General features: G+C 50.1%; 1 protein-coding gene across 1 annotated transcript in view; it reads right to left on the bottom strand.

Annotated features, from left to right (window-relative positions):
• Positions 1–3,497: 3,497 nt before the first annotated feature.
• LOC147118883 (uncharacterized) overlaps positions 3,498–21,714 on the bottom strand; it is an 82,333-nt gene continuing 64,116 nt past the window's right edge. The window contains exon 2 of the mRNA XM_085984652.1: positions 3,498–5,724. Coding sequence (XP_085840778.1) covers positions 4,488–5,615 — 1,128 coding nt within the window. The 5' untranslated portion in view covers positions 5,616–5,724 and the 3' untranslated portion in view covers positions 3,498–4,487. The remainder of the gene's footprint in view (positions 5,725–21,714) is intronic.

The raw sequence follows: 21,714 nt of genomic DNA, 5'->3' as shown, positions 1-21,714 counted from the left end.
GTCTTAAGTTTACCCTCTGTTCAGTAAATACCTGTTATTATTGTTCTCCTGCAGTCCGTGTATTATTGATACTGGCACCAGTACTGGGGCAGGAGGGAGCTGTTCCGTTGGGACGGGCTTCACTTGGCCAGTGCTGGGACTAGAGTCCTGGCGGATCATATAAGTAGGGCTGTAGAGAGGGCATTAAACTAACTAGTCGGGGGGAGGTTCCTAGAGAGCAAATAATAAAAATGACAACAGAGAAGGTCTTAGACTTAGGTAGCAGTGGGGAAATTAAAAACCAGAGCATGTCAGGAAGGGGCAGAAGGTATGGAGTAAAAGGTAAAGTAATATAAAGGGCAAAAGCAGGAACTAAGTGTCACAAAACATCTTTGAAAGTTCTCTATCTGAATGCACGTAGCATTCGTAACAAAATAGACGAGTTAATGGCACAAATAACTACATATGGGTATGATCTTGTGGCCATTACAGAAACATGGCTGCAGGGTGACAATGCCTGGGAATTAAACATACCAGGTTATTTAACGATCAGGAAGGACAGGCAGGAAGGAAGGGGAGGTGGGGTGGCTATGTTAATAAAGGAAGGAATCACTGTAATACAGAGAAATTATATTGGGTCAAAAGATCAGGTTAATGAAACAGTTTGGGTGGAGGTAAGGAATAATAAGGGGAAAAAAACACTAGTGGGCGTAGTCTATAGGCCTCCGAACAGTGGCAACTCTGTTGGACGGAGTATCAATCAGGAAATAGTTGAGGCTTGTAATAAGGGAACATCTATAATTATGGGGGATTTTAACTATCATATTAATTGGACAAATCAAATTGGGCAGGGCTGCCTTGAGGATGAGTTCATTGAGTGTATTAGGGATGGGTTTCTTGAGCAGTATGTAACTGAGCCGACCAGGGGGCAAGCAACCTTGGATCTGGTCCTGTGTAACGAGACAGGATTAATTAAAAATGTCCTAGTAAAGGATCCCCTTGGAATGAGTGACCATAACATGGTTGAATTCCATATTCAATTAGAGGGTGAGAAGGTTGGATCTCAAACAAGCATGCTAAGATTGAATAAAGGAGACTATGAAGGTATGAGAGCGGAATTGAGTAGAGTGGATTGGGAAAATAGATTAAAGGGTAAGACGATACATGATCAGTGGTGTACATTTAAGGAGTTATTTTACAACTTCCAAAAAAATATATTCCACTGAGAAGAAAAGGGTATAAAAGAAAAGACAGCCATCCGTGGCTAAGTAAAGAAATTAAGGATAGTATTCGACTAAAAACAAGGGCATATAAGGTAGCCAAATCTAGTGGGAGGATAGAGGATTGGGAAAACTTTAAAAGACAACAAAAAATAACAAAAAGATTGATTAAGAAAGGGAAGATAGATTATGAAAGTAAATTAGCAAAAAATATAAAAACAGATAGTAAGAGTTTTTATAGTTATATAAAAAGAAAAAGGGTGGCTAAAGTAAATGTTGGTCCCTTAGAGGATCAGACTGGGAAATTAATGGTGGGAAATATGGAGATGGCAAAAACACTGAATGAATATTTTGTATCAGTCTTTACAGTAGAAGACACTAAGAATATCCCAACACTGGACAAACAGGGGGCTAAAGGGGAGGAGGAGCTAAACACGATCAAAATCACTAAGGAAGTGGTACTCGGTAAAATAATGGGACTCAAGGCGGATAAATCACCTGGACCTGATGGCTTACATCCTAGGGTCTTGAGGGAAGTGGCGGTAGGGATTATGGATGCATTGGTAATAATTTTCCAAAACTCCCTGGACTCGGCAAAGGTCCCGGCAGACTGGAAAACTGCTAATGTAACACCCTTATTTAAAAAGGGCAGGAGACAGAAGGCTGGAAACTATAGACCGGTTAGCCTAACATCTGTGGTAGGTAAAACTTTGGAGTCCATTATTAAGGAGACAGTAACAGGACATTTGGATAATCATAATTTAATAGGACAAAGTCAGCATGGTTTTATGAAGGGGAAGTCATGTTTGACAAATTTGCTGGAGTTCTTTGAGGAAGTAACATATAGGGTGGATAAAGGGGAACCAGTGGACATAGTGTATTTAGACTTCCAAAAGGCATTTGACAAGGTGCCACACAAAAGATTATTGCTAAAGGTAAAAAATCACGGGATTGGGGGTAATATTCTGGCATGGATAGAGGATTGGCTATCTAACAGAAGGCAGAGAGTTGGGATAAATGGTTCATTCTCAGAACTAGTGGTGTTCCGCAGGGGTCAGTACTGGGTCCCCAACTCTTTACAATCTATATTAACGATTTGGAGGAGGGGAGCGAGTGTAACATATCAAAGTTTGCAGATGATACTAAGATGGGAGGGAAAGTAGTGAGTGAGGAGGACATAAAAAACCTGCAAGGGGACATAGACAGGCTAAGTAAGTGGGCAGAGATTTGGCAGATGGAATACAATACTGGAAAGTGTGAGGTTATGCACTTTGGCAGGAAAAATCGTAGAGCAAGTTATTATCTTAATGGCAAGAAACTGGAAAGTACTGAAGTACAAAGGGATCTGGGGGTCCTGGTGCACGAAACTCAAAAGGTTAGTATGCAGGTGCAGCAAGTGATTAAGAAGGCCAATGGAATGTTGGCTTTCATTGCTAGGGGGATAGAATATAAAAATAGGGAGGTATTGCTTCAGTTGTACAAGGTATTGGTGAGGCCGCACCTGGAATACTGCGTACAGTTTTGGTGTCCATACTTAAGAAAGGACATACTTGCTCTCGAGTCAGTACAAAGAAGGTTCACTCGGTTAATCCCGGGGATGAGGGGATGGACATATGAGGAGAGGTTGAGTAGATTGGGACTCTACTCATTGGAGTTCAGAAGAATGAGAGGCGATCTTATTGAAACATATAAGATTGTGAAGGGGTTGGATCGGGTGGATGCGGGGAAGATGTTCCCGACGATGGGTGAAACTAGAACGAGGGGGCATAGTCTTAGAATAAGGGGCTGCTCTTTCAAAACTGAGATGAGGAGGAACTACTTCACTCAGAGGGTGGTAGGTCCATGGAATATGCTGCCCCAAAAAGCTGTAGAAGCTACATCATTACATAAATTTAAAACAGAAAAAGACAGTTTCCTAGAAGTGAATGGAATTAAGGGTTACGGGGAGCGGGCAGGAATTTGGACATGAGTCTAGGTTCGGATCGGTCATGGCCCTGTGGGTAGCGGAGCGGGCCCAGGGGCCGTGTAGCCTGATCCTGCTCCTATTTCGTGTGTCTAATTCTGTTAGATTCAGGAGATGGTTCTGTGATAGTGGATTGGCGGTTAGGATCAGATCAGCCATGATCTTAATGAATGGCGGAGCAGGCTCGAGGGGCCGATTGGCCTACTCCTGCTCCTAGTTCTTATGTTCTTATGATACTCGGACACTACACCCAGGTTTTCAGATACCAGATAATTAAGCTCACAGGAACACAAATTGTCTCTCCAGGCTTTATTAAGAGCGCTGCATAACACAGATCAGGTGATAATTCCCTCAATCTGGAGAATAGAAGTACAGTGGATTCACGCGCGAACTTCTCGAGTCTGTTCCAACTGACAACGGCTTAAGTGGCCTGTTCTTATACACAAGCTTGGTTACCGCTCAGGAAATGGGATTGTTTGGACCCGTCTGTTGACCGCCTCCTGAACTCCTGCTAATTCAGGGAATTTAGTCCATCTGTGACCAGACTATAACCACAAGCCCGTCTGGTTATCACACCTATACGGTCCGTGAGGTTATTATTAGATTCACACCCAGTCGTTGTGCCTTTACTTGTCTGGCACTTCATCCCATAACAGGGGTAGAAGGGCTCAGTAATGTTTCATTCATCAGAAAAAGTCGAAGTACAACAACATACTGGTCAGCTTAACAGAATCTCATCATAGTTACGGGGCCATAAATATTACAGTCACTGATAAATCCAGGAGGGAATTCAGGAGAAACTTCTTTACCCAGAGAGTGATGAGAATGTGGAACTCGCTACCACAAGGAGTAGTTGAGGCCAATGGCATAGATGTATTTAAGGAGAAGCCAGATAAACATAGGAGGATATATCGGAGGAGGCTCGCGTGCAGCATAAACCCCGGCATGGACCAGTTGGGCCGAATGGCCTGTTTCTGTGCTGTACATTCGATGTAATAACATGAACATTCCACCGGCGCGCTCGAGGCCTTCCGCGACTGGTGGGTACCGGAGGGACTGGCGTGCATCATCACCGCTGAAAATAGAATTTTAATTTAATTTAAGTTCCCTTTAAACTTTTTTTGTTATGTTACAGGTTTTATTGGTTGTGATGGTTGACTTTTAATAGGCAATTGCCTGTGATAAGGAGAAAACAAAAATAACATTAACAATCAAATCAAGGGAATCATCAGACCAGATTAAAAGATGAAACAATAGTACAAGAATTTATAAAACATTCATCCATTCCACGTTCATGTCACCCCAGCTGTCTACAGGGCCCTGTGCTACAGAACAGTGTGAACTCGCTGGTGTCTCAGCAGGTCATTGGAGCTTTTAAAGCTCTTCCCACAGTCAGAACATGTAAACGCTCTCTCATCAGTGTGAACAAGCTGGTGTGCCAGCAGGTTCGTGGACTGTAAGAATCCCTTTCCACACACGGAGCAGGGAAATGGCCTCTCCCCAGTGTGAACTCGCTGGTGTCTGGTCAGAGCCCCAGAGATTTTAAAGCTCTTCCCACAGTCAGAACATGTAAACGGTCTCTCATCAGTGTGAACAAGCCAGTGTTGCTTCAGGTCCCTGGAGTATTTAAAGCTCTTCTGACAGACAGAACATTTAAATGCTTTCTCAGCAGTGCGAACTCGCTGGTGTGTGGACAGAGCCCCAGATCTTTTAAAGCTCTTCCCACAGTCAAAACATTTAAATGGTTTCTCATCAGTGTGAACAAGATGGTGTTGCTTCAGATCCCCGGAGCTTTTAAAGCTCTTCTGACAGACAGAACATTGATATGCTCTCTCATCAGTGTGAACTCGTTGGTGTGTGGTCAGAGCCCCGGAGCATTTAAAGTTCTTCCCACAGTCAGAACATTTAAAGGCTCTCTCATCAGTGTGAACAAGCTGGTGTGTCAGCAGGGTAGATGAATCAGTGAATCCCTTCCCACACACAGAGCAGGGAAATGGCCTCTCTCCGGTGTGAACTCGCTGGTGTCTGGTCAGAACCCCAGACCTTTTAAAACTCTTCCCACAGTTGGAACATGTAAATGGTCTCTCGTCGGTGTGAACAAGCTTGTGTTCCTTCAGATCCCCAAAGCATTTGAAGCTCTTCCCACAATTAGAACATTTAAATGGTTTCTCATCAGTGTGAACAAGCTGGTGTCTCAGCAGGTGGGATAAATAAACAAATCCCTTCCCACACACGGAGCAGGTGAACGGACTGTCCCCGGTGTGACTGCGCCGATGAACCTCCGACGCAGATGGGGAACTGAATCCATTCCCGCCATCCCCACCTTTACCCGGTTTCTCCCCGGTGTGACGGTGCACGTGTCTCGCCAAGGCAGGCAATCGGCTGAAGGCGAGTCCACGCACGGAACACGTGTGCGGTTTGTCCGTGCTGTGATCGCTGCTTTCTCCTTCCATGTGCAAAGGCCGATGATATTCAGGTCCTGATGAATCGAGCGACTCTGTCTGATCCTGACATGATGTTTGGTCTCAGCTTCCAGTCTGTAAATACTCCATTTCTTAAACCCTGTAAAAGGAGTGTAGAAAGGGGTAAGAGGGAGAATGTTGTCTCATGTCCCCCTTTCCCAGCCCAGGGGCAGTGAAGCTGATTTTCAGGCCCCAGCTGCTGCACAGGTTGGTTGAAAGGATCAACAGTAATGGCGGCTACAATCCCCACAAGCCCCCGCGCTCCAGAAAGCGCTCCGGCCGCCACGCTGAGTTGTGGCTGACCCCGCACATGTGCCCCATGGCCCCGCCCGCTCCTGCTCCTCAGGCGTCCGGCCCGCACCGCACATGCTCAGCACACACCCTGGGCCCCTGTCAATCATCCTCCCCCGCACCTGTGCGCTGGGCCCCTGAGCTCCAGGCTGCCGCGCGGGGCTTTCTTTGTAAAGTCGGTGTTGGTAAGAGCCGCAATCAGTGAGGGAAAGTGAGTTTTCCCCCAGATCCAATTGAGATCAGAGGAGGGGAGAGAATAAAGGGGAATCCAAACCTGAGAGTCCGAGGGCTCCGCAGGCACCGAATGGAGCGACTTCACTTGGGCAGAGTCGGAGAGCGCCTTGGGCACGTGACCGCGGGCAGCGGGCGAGATTGACGTGTCCACTGACCAAAAGGGAGAGAGACCCCAGGATCAATGGGCGGGCGGCGGGTGACGCGCACTGAGACGTCTTGACGTCATAAAAGGTGCAGGCGTCATGACGTCAAACAACTTGGTTCTGCTGAATGGTCCCTATCAATGATTAGGACTTGAATGCAAAAGTCTGATTAAGAAGTTTGCAGATGATGCAAACATTGGCCGTGTGGTTGATAATGAAGAAGAAAGCTGCAGACTGCAGGAAGATATCATAACATAATAATTAGAGCAGGAGTCGACCATACGACCCCTCGAGCCTGCTCCACCATTCAATAAGATCATGGCTGATCATCGACCTCAACTCCACTTTCCTGCCCGATCTCCATATCCCTTGATTCCCCTAGAGTCCAAAAATCTATCGATCTCAGTCTTGAATATATTCAAAGACTCAGCAGTCACAGCCCTCTGGGCAGAGGATTTCAAAGATTCACAACCCTCTGAGTGAAGAAATTTCTCCTCATCTCAGTCTTAAATGGCTGACCCCTTATCCGGAGACTATGTCCCCTAGTTCTAGACTCTCCAGCCAGGCGACGCAATCTCTCAGCACCTTATCGAATGCCTTTTGTAAATCCAAATATACTACATCCACTGGTTCCCCTTTATCTACCCTGCTAGTTACATCCTGAGAAAGCTCTAATAAATTTGTCAAACACCATTTCCCTTTCATAAAACCATGTTGGCTCTGCCTAATCATGTTATGATTTTCTAAGAGCCCTGATACCACTGCCTTAACAATGGATTCCAGTATTTTCCCGATGACTGATGATGTCAGGCTAACTGGCCTGTAGTTCCCTGTTTTCTCTGTCCCTCCTTTCTTGAATAGCAGTGTTACATTTGTGACCTTCTAATCTGCTGGGACCATTCTAGACTCTCGGGAATTTTGGAAGATCAAAACCAATGCATCCACTATCTCTTCAGCCACCTCTTTTAGAACCCTGGGATGTAGGCCGTCAGGTCCAGGGGAATTGTCGGCTTTTAGTCCCATTCATTTCCCGAGTACCTTTTCTCTACTTACAGTAATTAGGTTAAGTTCCTCACCCTCATCAGACCCTTGGTACCCCAGTGTTTTTGGTATGCTTTGTGTGTCTTCTACTGTGAAGACAGATACAAAACCCAGCAACTATGGGCCAGTCAGTTTAACCTTGGTAGTGGGGCAAAATTTAGGAACAATAATCAGGGACAGAATTAACAGTCACTTGGACAAGTGTGGATTAATTAAGGAAAGCCAGCATGGATTTGTTAAAGGCAAATCATGTTTAACCAACTTGATGGAATTTTTTGATAAGGTAACAGAGAGGGTTGATGAGGGCAATGCGGTTGACATGGTGTGCATGGATTTCCAAAAGGTGTTTGACAAAGTGCCACATAATAGGCTTGCCAGCAACGTTCAAGCCCATGGAATAAAAGGGACAGTGGCTGCATGGATAGGGAATTGGCTAAGTGACAGGAAACAGAGAGTAGTGGTGAATGGTTGCTTTTCAGACTGGAGGAAGGTACACAGTGGTGTTTCCCAGGGGTCAGTTCTAGGGCCACTGCTTTTCTTGATATATATTAAAGACTTGGATGTGGGTGTACAAGGCACAATTTCAAAATTTGCAGATGACACAGAACTTGGAAGTATAGTGAACAGTGATGAAGACAGTGATAGACTTCCAGAGGACATAGACAGGCTGGTGGAATGGGCGGACACGTGACAGATTAAATTTAATGCAGAAAAATGTGAAGTGATACATTTTGGTAGAAAGAATGAGGAGAGGAAATACAAACTAAAGGGTACAATCCTAAAGTGGGTGCATGAACAGAGAGACCTGGGGGTATATGTGCACAAATCATTGAAGGTGGCAGGGCAGGTTGAGAAAGCAATTAAAAAAGCTGATGGAAACCTGGGCTTCATGAATAGAGGTATGGAGTACAAAAGCGTGAAATTATGATGAACCTTTATAAAATAACTGGTTCGGCCTCAACTGGAGTATTGTGTCCAATTCTGGGCACCGCACTTTAGGAAGGATGCGAAGGTCTTAGAGAGGGTGCAGAAAAGATTTACGAGAATGATTCCAGGGATGAGGGACTTCAGTTACGTGGATAGACTGGAGAAGCTGGGGTTGTTCTCCTTGGAGCAGAGAAGATTGAGAGGAGATTTGATAGAGGTGTTCAAAATCAAGAGGGGTCTGGACAGAGTAGATAGAGAGAAACTCTTCCAATTGACAGAAGGGTCGAGAACCAGAGGACACAGATTTAAGGTGATTGTGTGGCGTTGTCACATTGGGGAAACACTGTGTGTATGTAGATAAACCTGAATAATCCCCTTTTAACTGCTGTATTCCCCTCCCCCCGCAAGACAGTTGCAAGCTGAAAGGAATAAGGCATGTTCAGACTTGCCTGCTGCTGAGAGAAGGAAAACCAATCAGGTTCCAGCAGGTGACCAATCCGTGAGTCATCACAGGTTCGCGGGCTTTACGAATTCAGTACTGTATTGTGAGAGTTGGAGTAAAGACCTATTTCTTGTAGCTCGCTGTGTTGCCTCATTCTTTACGCGGGAGACTGTAGTCTCCCACATTGGTGACCCCGAATGTCGGCGGCCGAAGCCCCCGACTCACGTAGCCCTACAGAGGCCAGCAACGACCCGACGGCAACCAGCAGCAGCCCGATGTCGGCCGGCGCCGTGTCCTTGAAGCTCCCCACCTTCTGGGAACACCAAGCACCGGCTTGGTTCGTGCACACGGAGGCCCAATTCACCCCTCGCAGGGTTCAAGACGATGAAGAAAGGTACCTCCACGTAGTCTCAGCACTAGCAAGCTCCACCGCCGCCGAAGTTCTCGACCTGCTGGGGAACCCACCACAGACCGGCAAGTATTCAACCATTAAGGGCCGCTTGCTGCAGGCTTATGGCCTGTCCGGGGAGGAGAGGGCCCGCAGGCTTCTTTCACTACCAGGCCTCGGCGACTCTACCCCGACCCAGTTGATGAGCCGGATGCTTGCGCTCCTGGGCTCTAAACCGCAGTGCTTCTTGTTTCGGGCCCTTTTCCTCAGCCTGCTTCCTCAGCAGGTACAGACTGCCCTCGCGGGGTCCCCGATCACGGACTGCATACAACTGGCAGCCGCCGCGGACAAAGTCTTCGCCGTCGCCCAACTCGGCTGTGCAGCCGCGAGGCTCACCGACAACACCGAGCGCGCGCCGCCACGCCAGGCCACAGAACTATGCTACTACCACGCACGTTTCGGCCACAAGGCCCAACGCTGCAGAGCACCCTGCTCTTTCAATCAAACCAAGATGGCCGCCCGGCCCAACGCGCCAGCCCCGCGCCGCCGTCTAGGCCCGCTCGACCGCACCCCCGCCGCCACGATGGCCATCGGCACCGCAGGTAAACTGCTGTACATAACCGACTCCCTTTCAGGGCGCAGATTCCTTCGCAACACCGGAGCCCAATGCAGCATAATTCCTGCCTCCCAGCTCGACATCCAGGCAGGCTGCAGCGGCCCACCCCTTGTGGCGGCAAATGGCGCAGCCATCACTACTTTTGGAAAGCGACGGGCCGAGGTTTGTTTCAACGGCCAGCGATTTACGTGGGATTTCGTGACGGCCTCGGTGGCACATCCCTTGCTGGGCGCCGATTTTCTTTGCGCCCACGGACTCCTGGTCGACGTCCGTGACAGGCGCCTGATCGACGCAGCAACTTTCGCTTCACTGGCCTGCCAGCAGAGCAACAGCCCGGCCCTCGTCGGGTCCTGCTCTGCCCCGGCGGATGACGACTACACCCGCCTACTCGCAGATTTCCCGAGGCTCACACAACCGACCTTCTCAGCCGTGGCAGCCAAGCATGGTGTCGAGCACCACATCGCCACTACGGGGCCACCAGTGTTCGCCTGAGCCAGACGCCTGGACCCAGCCAAGATGGCGGTGGCCAAGGAAGAATTCGCCACGATGGAGAAACTGGGCATCATCCGCCGCTCGAACAGCCCCTGGTCATCCCCCCTCCACATTGTGCCCAAGCCGGGCGGTGGCTGGCGCCCCTGCGGCGACTACAGACGGCTCAACGACGCCACCACGCCCGATAGATACCCCATTCCACACATCCAAGACTTCTTGGCGCACCTAGCAGGAAATTCCGTCTTTTCCAAGGTCGACGTGATTCGCGGCTACCATCAGGTCCCCGTCCACCACGCAGACGTCCAGAAGACGGCGGTCATCACCCCCTTCGGACTGTTCGAGTTCCTGCGCATGCCCTTCGGGCTCAAGAACGCCGCACAGGCCTTCCAACGGCTCATGGATTCCGTCCTACGGGACCTGAGCTTCCTGTTCGTCTATCTGGATGATATCCTCGTGGCCAGCACCAGCAAGGCCGAGCACATCGCGCATTTGCGCTCGCTTTTCCAGCGCCTCAGCCAACATGGGCTAATCGTCAACCCGGCCAAATGTCAGTTCGGAGCAGCCCAAATCGACTTTCTCGGCCATAGAATCTCGCCAAGGGGAGCCATTCCCCTATCTTCCAAGGTGCAGGCGGTGGCGGACTTTCCCCAGCCCACCTCGGTCAAGGCGCTACAGGAATTTTTGGGGATGGTCAATTTCTATCACCGTTTCGTGCCCAAGGCCGCCTCACTCATGCGCCCCCTCTATGAAGCCACCAGGGGCAAAACGGGCAAAGAGCAACTCACCTGGTCCAGCGAGATGGCGACAGCCTTCCACCAGACCAAAAGCGCCTTGGCCAATGCCACACTACTGGCCCACCCAATCCCGGGCGCCAAGACCGCCCTCACCACAGACGCCTCAGATTATGCCGTCGGCGCTGTCCAGCTACAGTGGGTCGAAGGCGCGTGGCAGCCACTGGCATTTTTCAGCCGACAGCTGCGCAAGAACGAGCAGGCCTACAGCACGTTCGACAGAGAGCTCCTGGCCCTGTTCCTGGCAATCCGGCACTTCCGTTTCCTCCTGGAAGGCCGGCCGTTCACCGCATTCGTGGACCACAAGCCGCTCACTTTCGCCATGGCCAAAGTAACCGAACCCTGGTCCGCGCGCCAACAGCGCCAACTCAACTTCATCTCGGAGTTCACCACGGACATCCGCCACGTCGCCGGCAAGGACAATTTGGTGGCCGACTGCCTCTCAAGACCCTCGCTCCACGCAGTGCACCTGGGCGTCGACTACGCCAGCATGGCAAGAGGCCAGGCCGCCGACGCGGAGATCCAGGCCCTCAGGACGTCAACCACCAGCCTCACTCTGGCCGACATCCACTTCCACGCAGCCGGCACAACCCTCCTGTGCGACATCTCAGTCCCCTCGCCTAGGCCGGTCGTCCCATCCGCCTGGTGCAAGCGAGTTTTCGACATCATCCACGGCCTCTCACACCCAGGGATGCGTGCGTCTCAGAAACTCATGTCCGCCAAGTTCGTCTGGCCTGGACTCCACAAGGATGTGAGAGACTGGACCAACACATGCGTGGCGTGTCAGCGTGCTAAGGTCCAGCAGCACACCAAGGCGCCATTGGAGTGTTTCCCGGTGCCCGAGAGGCGTTTCGACCACGTCCACGTCAATCTGGTAGGCCCCTTGCCGCCGTCGCATGGTTTCACACACCTGCTCACGATCGTCGACCGCACCACCTGATGGCCCGAGGTGGTTACCCTCGCCTCCACCACCACGACCGACGTCGCGCGAGCATTCGTCTCGACATGGGTGGCCCGGTTCGGCGTGCCGTCCGACATATCCTCGGACAGAGGCCCCCAGTTCACCTCCCACTTGTGGAATGCCATCACCGCCGGCCTCGGCACCAAGTTGCACAGGACAACAGCCTACCACCCGCAGGCCAACGGGCTCTGCGAGCGCTTTCATCGTTCCTTGAAAGCCTCCCTCCGCGCCAGCCTGGCCGACACCAGCTGGATCGACAAACTACCCTGGGTCCTCCTGGGATTGCGCACCGCGCCCAAAGAGGACCTCTGCGCCTCCGCGGCCGAGATGGTCTACGGCCAACCGCTCAGAGTACCAGGCGACTTCCTCCCCCTGACAATGGAGCCGTGGTCGGCCGCCAGACAGCTTTCCCTGCACCAGGACGCGACCCAGCAATTCCGTCCAGTGCCCACTTCGCAACACGGCCTACAGCCGTCCTACGTGCCTCGAGACTTACGACATGCGGAGTTCATCTTCGTGCGCCGGGACGCGCACAGAGGCCCGCTGCAGGCACCGTACACCGGCCCCTTCTCAGTATTGGAGATGGGGGACAAAGCTTTTCTTATCGACGTCGGCAGGAAGCCGGACCTTATTTCAGTAGACCGCCTCAAACCGGTGCACCTGGACCTCAGCTTCCCGTTTCGTCCGGCTCTCCCCCCACGGCGGGGCAGACCTCCCGCGTTGGCGGCGGCCCCACAAGAGGACCAAGACACGCCAGAACTTTACTTCCCGGCCGCCGCCCCACCTTCGCCGGCAGCCCATCCAGCCAGCCCACCGGCAGACCAGCCGACGAACCAACCGGCCGACCTCCCAGACAGCCCTCCTCACACGCCAGATGGCTACTACAGCCGCTACGGCCGTTTGGTCAAACCTCCGCACAGACTGACTTTTACAGTTAACGAGGATTCTGGGGGGGCGTATGTGGCATTGCCACATTGGGGAAACACTGTGTGGATGTAGATAAACCTGTATAATCCCCTTTTAACTGCTGTATTCCCCTCCCCCCGCAAGACAGTTGCAAGCTGAGAGGAATAAGGCATGTTCAGACTTGCCTGCTGCTGAGAGAAGGAAAACCAATCAGGTTCCAGCAGGTGACCAATCCGTGAGTCATCACAGGTTCGCGGGCTGTACGAATTCAGTACTGTATTGTGAGAGTTGGAGTAAAGACCTATTTCTTGTAGCTCGCTGTGTTGCCTAATTCTTTACGCGGGAGACTGTAGTCTCCCACAATTGACAAAAGAACCAAAGGAGACATGAGGAAAATCTTTTTTACGCAGCGAGTGGTTAGGATCTGGAATGCACTGCCTGAAAGGGTGGTGGAGGAAGATTCAATCACCACTTTTAAAAGGGAATTGGATAAGTACCTGAAAGAGAAATATTGCAGGACTTCAGATTCCTGGGGCAGGAGGGACCAGTTCTGGGGCAGGAGGGACCTGTCCAAGGTGGACAGGTTGCACCTCAACAGAGCTGGGACCAATGTCCTCATGGGACGGTTAACTAGTGCAGTGGGGGAGGGTTTAAATTAATTTGACAGGATGATGGGCACCAGGATGAAACATTAGAGAGGAGAAACAAGATGCAGAGAGGACTGGGAGAGACAAGTAGCACTAGAGGGACAGAATTGCTGGTTATCTTCCAAAATTCGACAAACTCTGGAACAGTTCCCATGGATTGGAGGGTAGCTAATGTTACCCCACTGTTCAAAAAAGGTGGTAGAGAGAAAACTGGAAATTATAGACCGGTAAGCCTGACATCGGTAGTGGGGAAAATGCTAGAGTCCATTATAAAAGATGTAATAGCAGAGCACTTGGAAAACAGTGACAGGATCGGACAAAGTCAACATGGATTTACAAAAGGTAAATCGTGTTTGACTATTCTACTGGAATTTTTTGAGGATGTAACTGGTAGAATAGATAAGGGAGAACCAGTGGATGTGGTGTATTTGGACTTTCCAGAAGGCTTTCGATAAGGTCCTGCATAAGAGATTAGCGTGTAAAGTTAAGGCACATGGGATTGGGGACAAGGTACTGACTTGGATAGAGAACTGGTTGGCAGACAGGAAGCAAAGAGTTGGAATAAACGGCTCTTTTTCCGAGTGGCAGGCAGTGACTAGTGGGGTACTGCAGGGATCGGTCCTTGGACCCCAGCTATTCACAATATATATTAATGATCTAGAAGGGGAAGTGCAACGAGACCTGGGTGTCCTTGTGCACCAGTCGCTGATGGTAAGCATGCAGGTGCAGCAGGCGGTTAAGAAGGCAAATGGTATGTTGGCCTTCATAGCGAGAGGGTTCGAGTACAGGAGCAAGGATGTCTTGCTGCAGTTGTACAGGGCCTTGGTGAGACCACACCTTGAGTATTGTGTGCAGTTTTGGTCGCCTTATCTGAGGAAGGATGTTCTTGCCATGGAGGGAGTGCAGCGAAGATTCACCAGGCTGATACCTGGGATGGCAGGAATGACGTAGGAGGAGAGATTGGGTCGATTGGGCTTATACTCACTGGAGTTTAGAAGAATGAGAGGGGATCTCATTGAAACTTATAAAATTCTAACAGAACTGGACAGACTGGATGCAGGAAGGATGTTCCTGATGGCCGGGGAGTCCAGAACCAGGGGTCACAGTCTAAGGATAAGGAGTAAGCCATTTAGGACAGAGATGAGATGGAATTTCTTCACCCAGAGAGTGGTGAATCTGTGGAATTCTCTACCACAGAAGGCAGTGGAGGCCAATTCATTAAATATATTCAAGAAGGAGTTGGATATATTTCTTAAGGCTAAAGGGATCAAGGGATATGGGGAGAAGGCAGGGACAGGGTCCTGAATTTGGATGATCAGCCATGATCTCATTGAATGGCGAAGCAGGCTCAAGGGGCCGGATGGCCTACTCCTACTCCTATCTTCTATGTTTCTATGAACCCCAGGACCAGGCCCCTATCGGGAATAGGTATGCAGATCTAGCCGCAAATCTAGCTGCGGAAGAAATGCAACCAGAGGACGCGTTCAAAAACGAAATAAGTATGGTCATGATAGTCAGTGGGGTACAGGAAATGAATATAATGGAGCTACAAGAAAATACTAGTAAAGAGCAAAAGGAGAAATGGAGACAAGCTGACGCGCAATTACAAGATGGAATTTGGAAATGGGACCCACGTAACCAGGTGGTAGCACGTTGTAGACAACATGGTGGCATGTTGTAGACAACAACTGATGGCGCTATACCATGGTGTAACACATGACGAAGGAGCAGCGCTCCGAAAGCTTGTGATTTCAAATAAAACTGTTGGACTATAACCTGGTGTTGTGTGACTTCTTACATTTGTCCACCCCAGTCCAACTCCGGCATCTCCACACCGTAACACATACTGGCAGAAGTAACATGTTGCACCTACTGACACAGTACTGGTGGTGGCCAAAGATAGGTCAGGAAGTAGCGAAATATTGCCACCGCTGTATAATATGCGCAAGAATAATGTAGGACAGAGATGTAGAGTTAGAGTAGCAAACCAACCCAGGCCCCAAGGACCTTGGGAAAACTTACAAATTGACTTTACCGGCCCCTTAGCGCAGGACCGGGGGAAGAAATATTGCCTGGTAATAATTGACCAATTTACCAGGTGGGTGGAAGCCTTTGCCACCTGAGATTGCTCTTCAAAAACAGTTGCACTAATATTGGCTACTGAGGTTATACCCCGTTGGGGAGTGCCTCTGCAAATTGACTCAGACAACGGCACTCATTTCACCAGCAAAATAATGAAAGAAATCTGTAAGCTGCTACATGTGACACAAAAATATCACATACTATATCACCCCCAGAGCTCGGGGATGGTAGAAAGAATGAATAGGACACTGAAAAACACGCTGACAAAAGTCATCCAAGAAACAGGGAAGGGATGGTCGGAATTATTACCCAGCATACTAATGAGGCTGCGAGCCACCCGGGACGAACGACCGGACTGACCCCCTATGAGTTAATGACAGGACGAGCTATGAGACTACCAGAGGATTTGGCTGGAGGGGTGGGAGAACCAGGACCAGTGCAAGTTAGATTAAGGCAATACTTAGTACAAATAAATCAGGAGGTACAAGAAGTGAGGAACCAACAACAGATTAAAGATCTAGAAAGGCAGAATGCTGGACTTAAACCAGACGAGTTGCTCAGAATAGGTCAACAAGTAATGACACAAGTTATCGGAAGAAAGGGAATGGGGCCCGTTGGATGGGGCCATGCACTGTATTAATGACAAGTGATACGTGTGTTTGTCTACAGGAACCGATGGGTATGTGATGGAAGCAATGGACCCAGGTGAAACCATTTAACACTAAAGACCCCCATTCTACCCTCTCCTCTAGGGGAAAGAGCTCAGAAGATGACCAGACCTCTGTTTAAATTACAGATAAACATGGATCCAGTCGACCCTTTATATCAGTGGGTCCGTCTCGGGGAGAAGAAGCTCTCCCGGTTTACCCTTACACCCGAGAACTCATTTTTAATGTGGAAGCAAGTGATCCTCGGTTCCGAGGGACTGCCTAAGAAGGAAGAATTTATAATTGGAGTAAGACTTCTTTACTCCTGTACTCAAATCCTCTTGTAATGAAGGCCAGCATACCATTTGCCTTCTTAACTGCCTTTCACGACCACCGGACGTCCCAAAGCGCTTTACAGCCAATGAATTACTTTTGAAGTGTAGTCACTGTTGTAAAGTGGGAAACGCGGCGGCAAATTTGCGCACAGCAAGCTCCCACAAACAGCAGTGTGATAATGACCAGATAATGTTTTTTAATCATGTTGATTGAGGGATAAATATTGGGCTCAAAACACCGGGGATAACTTCTTCGAAATAGCACCACGGGATCTTTTCCATCCACCTGAGGGGGCAGACTGGGACCTCGGTTTAACGTCTCATCCGTAGGACGGCACCTCCGACACTGCAGCGCTCCTTCATTACTGCCCCTCCGACAATGCGGCTCTCCCGCAGCACTGTCCCTCCAACAGTGCGGCACTTCCGCAGTACTGCCCCTCCGATGGAGCAGCGCTCCCTGAGCACTGCCCCTCCAACAGTGCTGCACTCCCTCAGTACTGACCCTCTGACAGTGCGGCGCTCCCTCAGTACAGACCCTCCGACAGTGCGGCGCTCCCTCAGTACTGACCCTCCGACAGTGCGGCTCTCCCTCAGTGCTGACACTCCGACAGTGCGGTGCTCCCTCAGTACTGCCCATCCGACAGTGCAGTGCTCCCTCAGTACTGCCTCTCCGACAGTGCGGTGCTCCCTCAGTACTGCCCCTCCGACAGTGCGGAGCTCCCTCAGTACTGCCCCTCCGACAGTGCGGAGCTCCCTCAGTACTGCCCCTCCGACAGTGCGGCGCTCCCTCAGTACTGACCCTCCGACAGTGCGGCTCTCCCTCAGTGCTGACACTCCGACAGTGCGGTGCTCCCTCAGTACTGCCCCTCCGACAGTGCGGAGCTCCCTCAGTACTGCCCATCCGACAGTGCAGTGCTCCCTCAGTACTGCCCCTCCGACAGTGCAGCGCTCCCTCAGTACTGCCTCTCCAACTGTGCGGTGCTCCCTCAGTACTGGAGTGTCAGCCTCGCTTTATGTGCTCAAGTCCCTGGAGCGGGACTTGAACCCACAACCTTCTGACTCTGCTATCCACTGAGCCACAGCTGACTCCAGTCTTTTAAACAGTTTCATCATAACTTCCTTGCTTTTGCACTCCACGCCTCTCCTAAAGCAGGGGAGTTATGATGAATTGTTAAACAGTTTTTTTTGCAGAGTGACCAAGGCTGTCTGTAGGAAACAATTTTGCATTTCAAAGAAGCTTGTATTGTGAAGCTTCTGCCCCTTTGCCAGGCCCGCTGCCTGCGGCCCCTCTCCCAGATTCCAACCCCAGATCTGTGCTGCTCTCACCTGGGGGCAGCGCGTTACAATCTGCCCCAACACACCTGAGCTGGAGGCCCAGGTCCCGCCCCCTTGCCGCGCCGCCATTGGTTGGTGGACCCGGCCCGTCCTCGTCCTATTGGTCAGAGCACCTGTCAGTCACAGGCCGGTGCCGGGCCTCCATCGCTGAATGGCCTCTACCTGTGATGATGTCAAAAACGGGCCCCAGCCTCAACACCGGGGAGGAAGGTCCCGCCCCCTAGCCGCGCTGCCATTGGTTGGAGGACCAGGTCGCCCAGTTCAGTTCTCCCAGCTCAGCCCTCTTCCTATTGGTCAGTGCTCCCGTCAGTCAGAATCACATTGCTCCAGTTCACTCCGCGACCCCGCGCAGCTCAATTTGCTCCGTTCGGCGTCCGAGGAGGTCCCGCCCACCTCTCAGGTTTGGTTTCTCGTATTTTACTTTATAATCTCGCTCTCCGCTCCCCCCCTCACCTCGATTCCCCAACACTGGCACCAGTACTGGGGCAGGAGGGAGCTGTTCCATTGGGACGGGCTTCACTTGGCCAGTGCTGGGACTAGAGTCCTGGCGGATCATATAACTAGGGCTGTAGAGAGGGCTTTAAACTAACTAGTGGGGGGGGGGAGGTTCCTAGAGAGCAAATAATAAAAATGACAACAGAGAAGGTCATAGACTTAGGTAGCAGTGGGGAAATTAAAAACCAGAGCGTGTCAGGAAGGGGCAGAAGGTATGGAGTGAAAGGTAAAGTAATAAAAAGGGCAAAAGCAGGAACTAAGTGTCACAAAACATATTTGAAAGTTCTCTATCTGAATGCACGTAGCATTCGTAACAAAATAGACGAGTTAATGGCACAAATAACTACATATGGGTATGATCTTGTGGCCATTACAGAAACATGGCTGCAGGGTGACAATGCCTGGGAATTAAACATACCAGGTTATTTAACGATCAGGAAGGACAGGCAGGAAGGAAGGGGAGGTGGGGTGGCTATGTTAATAAAGGAAGGAATCACTGTAATACAGAGAAATGATATTGGGTCAAAAGATCAGGATAATGAAAGAGTTTGGGTGGAGGTAAGGAATAATAAGGGGAAAAAAACACTAGTGGGCGTAGTCTATAGGCCTCCAAACAGTTGCAACTCTGTTGGACGGAGTATCAATCAGGAAATAGTTGAGGCTTGTAATAAGGGAACATCTATAATTATGGGGGATTTTAACTATCATATTAATTGGACAAATCAAATTGGGCAGGGCTGCCTTGAGGATGAGTTCATTGAGTGTATTAGGGATGGGTTTCTTGAGCAGTATGTAACTGAACCGACCAGGGGGCAAGCAACCTTAGATCTGGTCCTGTGTAACGAGACAGGATTAATTAAAAATGTCCTAGTAAAGGAGCCCCTTGGAATGAGTGACCATAACATGGTTGAATTCCATATTCAATTAGAGGGTGAGAAGGTTGGATCTCAAACAAGCGTGCTAAGCTTGAATAAAGGAGATTATGAAGGTATGAGAGCGGAATTGAGTAGAGTGGATTGGGAAAATAGATTAAAGGGTAAGACGATACATGATCAGTGGTGTACATTTAAGGAGTTATTTTACAACTTCGAAAAGAAAAATATTCCACTGAGAAGAAAAGGGTGTAAAAGAAAAGACAGCCATCCGTGGCTAAGTAAAGAAATTAAGGATAGTATTCGACTAAAAACAAGGGCATATAAGGTAGCCAAATCTAGTGGGAGGATAGAGGATTGGGAAAACTTTAAAAGACAGCAAAAAATAACAAAAAGATTGATTAAGAAAGGGAAGATAGATTATGAAAGTAAATTAGCAAAAAATATAAAAACAGATAGTAAGAGTTTTTATAGTTATATAAAAAGAAAAAGGGTGGCTAAAGTTAATGTTGGTCCCTTAGAGGATGGGACCGGGAAATTAATGGTGGGAAATATGGAGATGGCAAAAACACTGAATGAATTTTTTGTATCAGTCTTTACAGTAGAGGACACTAAGAATATCCCAACACTGGACAAACAGGGGGCTATAGTGGGGGAGGAGCTAAACACGATCAAAATCACTAAGTGATGCGCTATCAATTACTCATAAAAGACGGAGAGTTAGGAGAGTAACTAAAAGGCTTTTATTAACAAAGAACAGAGCATGCCTCTCGTGGTTGGCTGGTTTCCAAGAAGGCAGGGGGCTGCAGAGCAGTCACCTTTATATCTGGGCATGTGGGTGGAGCCAGGGGTGGAGCCAGCTGAGGCATGCATAGATACAACAGTGTGCAACAACAACAACAACGGTGAACAACAATAACAGTGGTTTACCACATTCACCCCTTGTTTAAAATTGAGTCCGGCGGGGTGAAGTGTACTAAAGGTTCGTGTAAGTGAGTCTATCAGGTGGCCTTGTATGCCGTCCTGATTGTCGTGGTGGCGGCGGTGATGGTGCAGCATCCAACGTTGAATCTGGCGTCTCATTGAGTGGTTGGGTGGTCAATGATGGGTCCTGGGGCTGCGGCATGCCATCTACAGGGGTTGGGTTGTGGGTAGTGGTGGATGGCAATGGTAGTGTTTCAGGGCACCCGAAGGTGCGAGGTCTCGTATGGAGACTGTGTCCTCCCGCCCGTCCGGGTACGCCATGTAAGCATACTGGGGGTTGGCGTGGAGGAGGCTCACCCTCTCGACCAGGGGGTCCATTTTATGGGACCTCACGTGCTTCCGCAGTAGGACGGGTCCTGGAGACGTCAGCCATGTCGGTAGCGAGGTCCCCGATGTGGACTTCCTGGGGAAAGTGAACATTTTTTCATGGGGGGTGGCATTGGTGGCCGTACAAAGCAGTGACCGAATGGAGTGGAGCGCCGCAGGGAGGACCTCCTGCCAGCGAGAGGTCGGAAGGCCCTTAGATTTTAAGTTTAAGAGGACGGCCTTCCAAACCGTCGCGTTCTCTCTTTCCACCTGGCCGTTCCCCCGGGGGTTGTAGCTGGTGGTTCTGCTTGTAGCAATACCTTTCATGAGCAGGTACTGACGGAGTTCGTCGCTCATAATGGATGAGCCCCGGTCGCTATGGATATAGCTAGGGAAGCCGAACAAGGCGAAAAGGTCATTCAGACATTTAATGACCGTGGTACTGGTCATGTCTGGGCAAGGGATGGCAAACGGGAAACGGGAGTACTCATCAATTATGTTGAGGAAGTACACGTTGCGGTCAGAGGAGGGGAGGGGCCCTTTAAAATCGACGCTCAGGCGCTCGAAGGGGGGAGTGGCCTTGATCAGGCTTGCTCTGTCTGGCCTATAAAAATGCGGTTTGCACTCGGCACAGATTTGGCAGTTCCTGGTCATGGTCCTGACCTCCTCGATGGCGTAGGGCAGGTTACGGGATTTGATGAAATGGAAGAACCTGGTGACCCCCGGGTGGCAGAGGTCATTGTGGAGGGTCTGCAGTCTATCAACCTGCGCATTGGCGCATGTACCACGTGATAGGGCATCTGGGGGCTCATTGAGTTCCCCGGGCCGGTACAAGATATCGTAATTGTAGTTGGAGAGTTCAATTCTCCACCTCAAGATCTTGTCGTTCTTGATTTTGCCCCTCTGCTTATTGTTAAACATAAAAGCTACTGAACGCTGGTCAGTGAGCAGGGTAAATCGTTTTCCGGCCAGGTAATGCCTCCAATGTCGCACCGCTTCCACAATGGCCTGGGCCTCCTTTTTGACAGAGGAGTGTCGAATCTCGGGGCCCTGGAGGGTCCTTGAGAAAAAGGCCACGGGTCTCCCCGCCTGGTTAAGGGTTGCAGCTAGGGCGAAGTCGGATGCGTCGCTCTCCACTTGGAAAGGGATGGACTC

This window comes from Somniosus microcephalus, chromosome 4 (genome assembly GCF_052327205.1).
Source record: "Somniosus microcephalus isolate GS21.2 chromosome 4, FLI_Smic_1.0, whole genome shotgun sequence".
NCBI classification, from domain to species: domain Eukaryota; kingdom Metazoa; phylum Chordata; class Chondrichthyes; order Squaliformes; family Somniosidae; genus Somniosus; species Somniosus microcephalus.
This window is presented reverse-complemented; position numbering and strand designations above follow the sequence as displayed.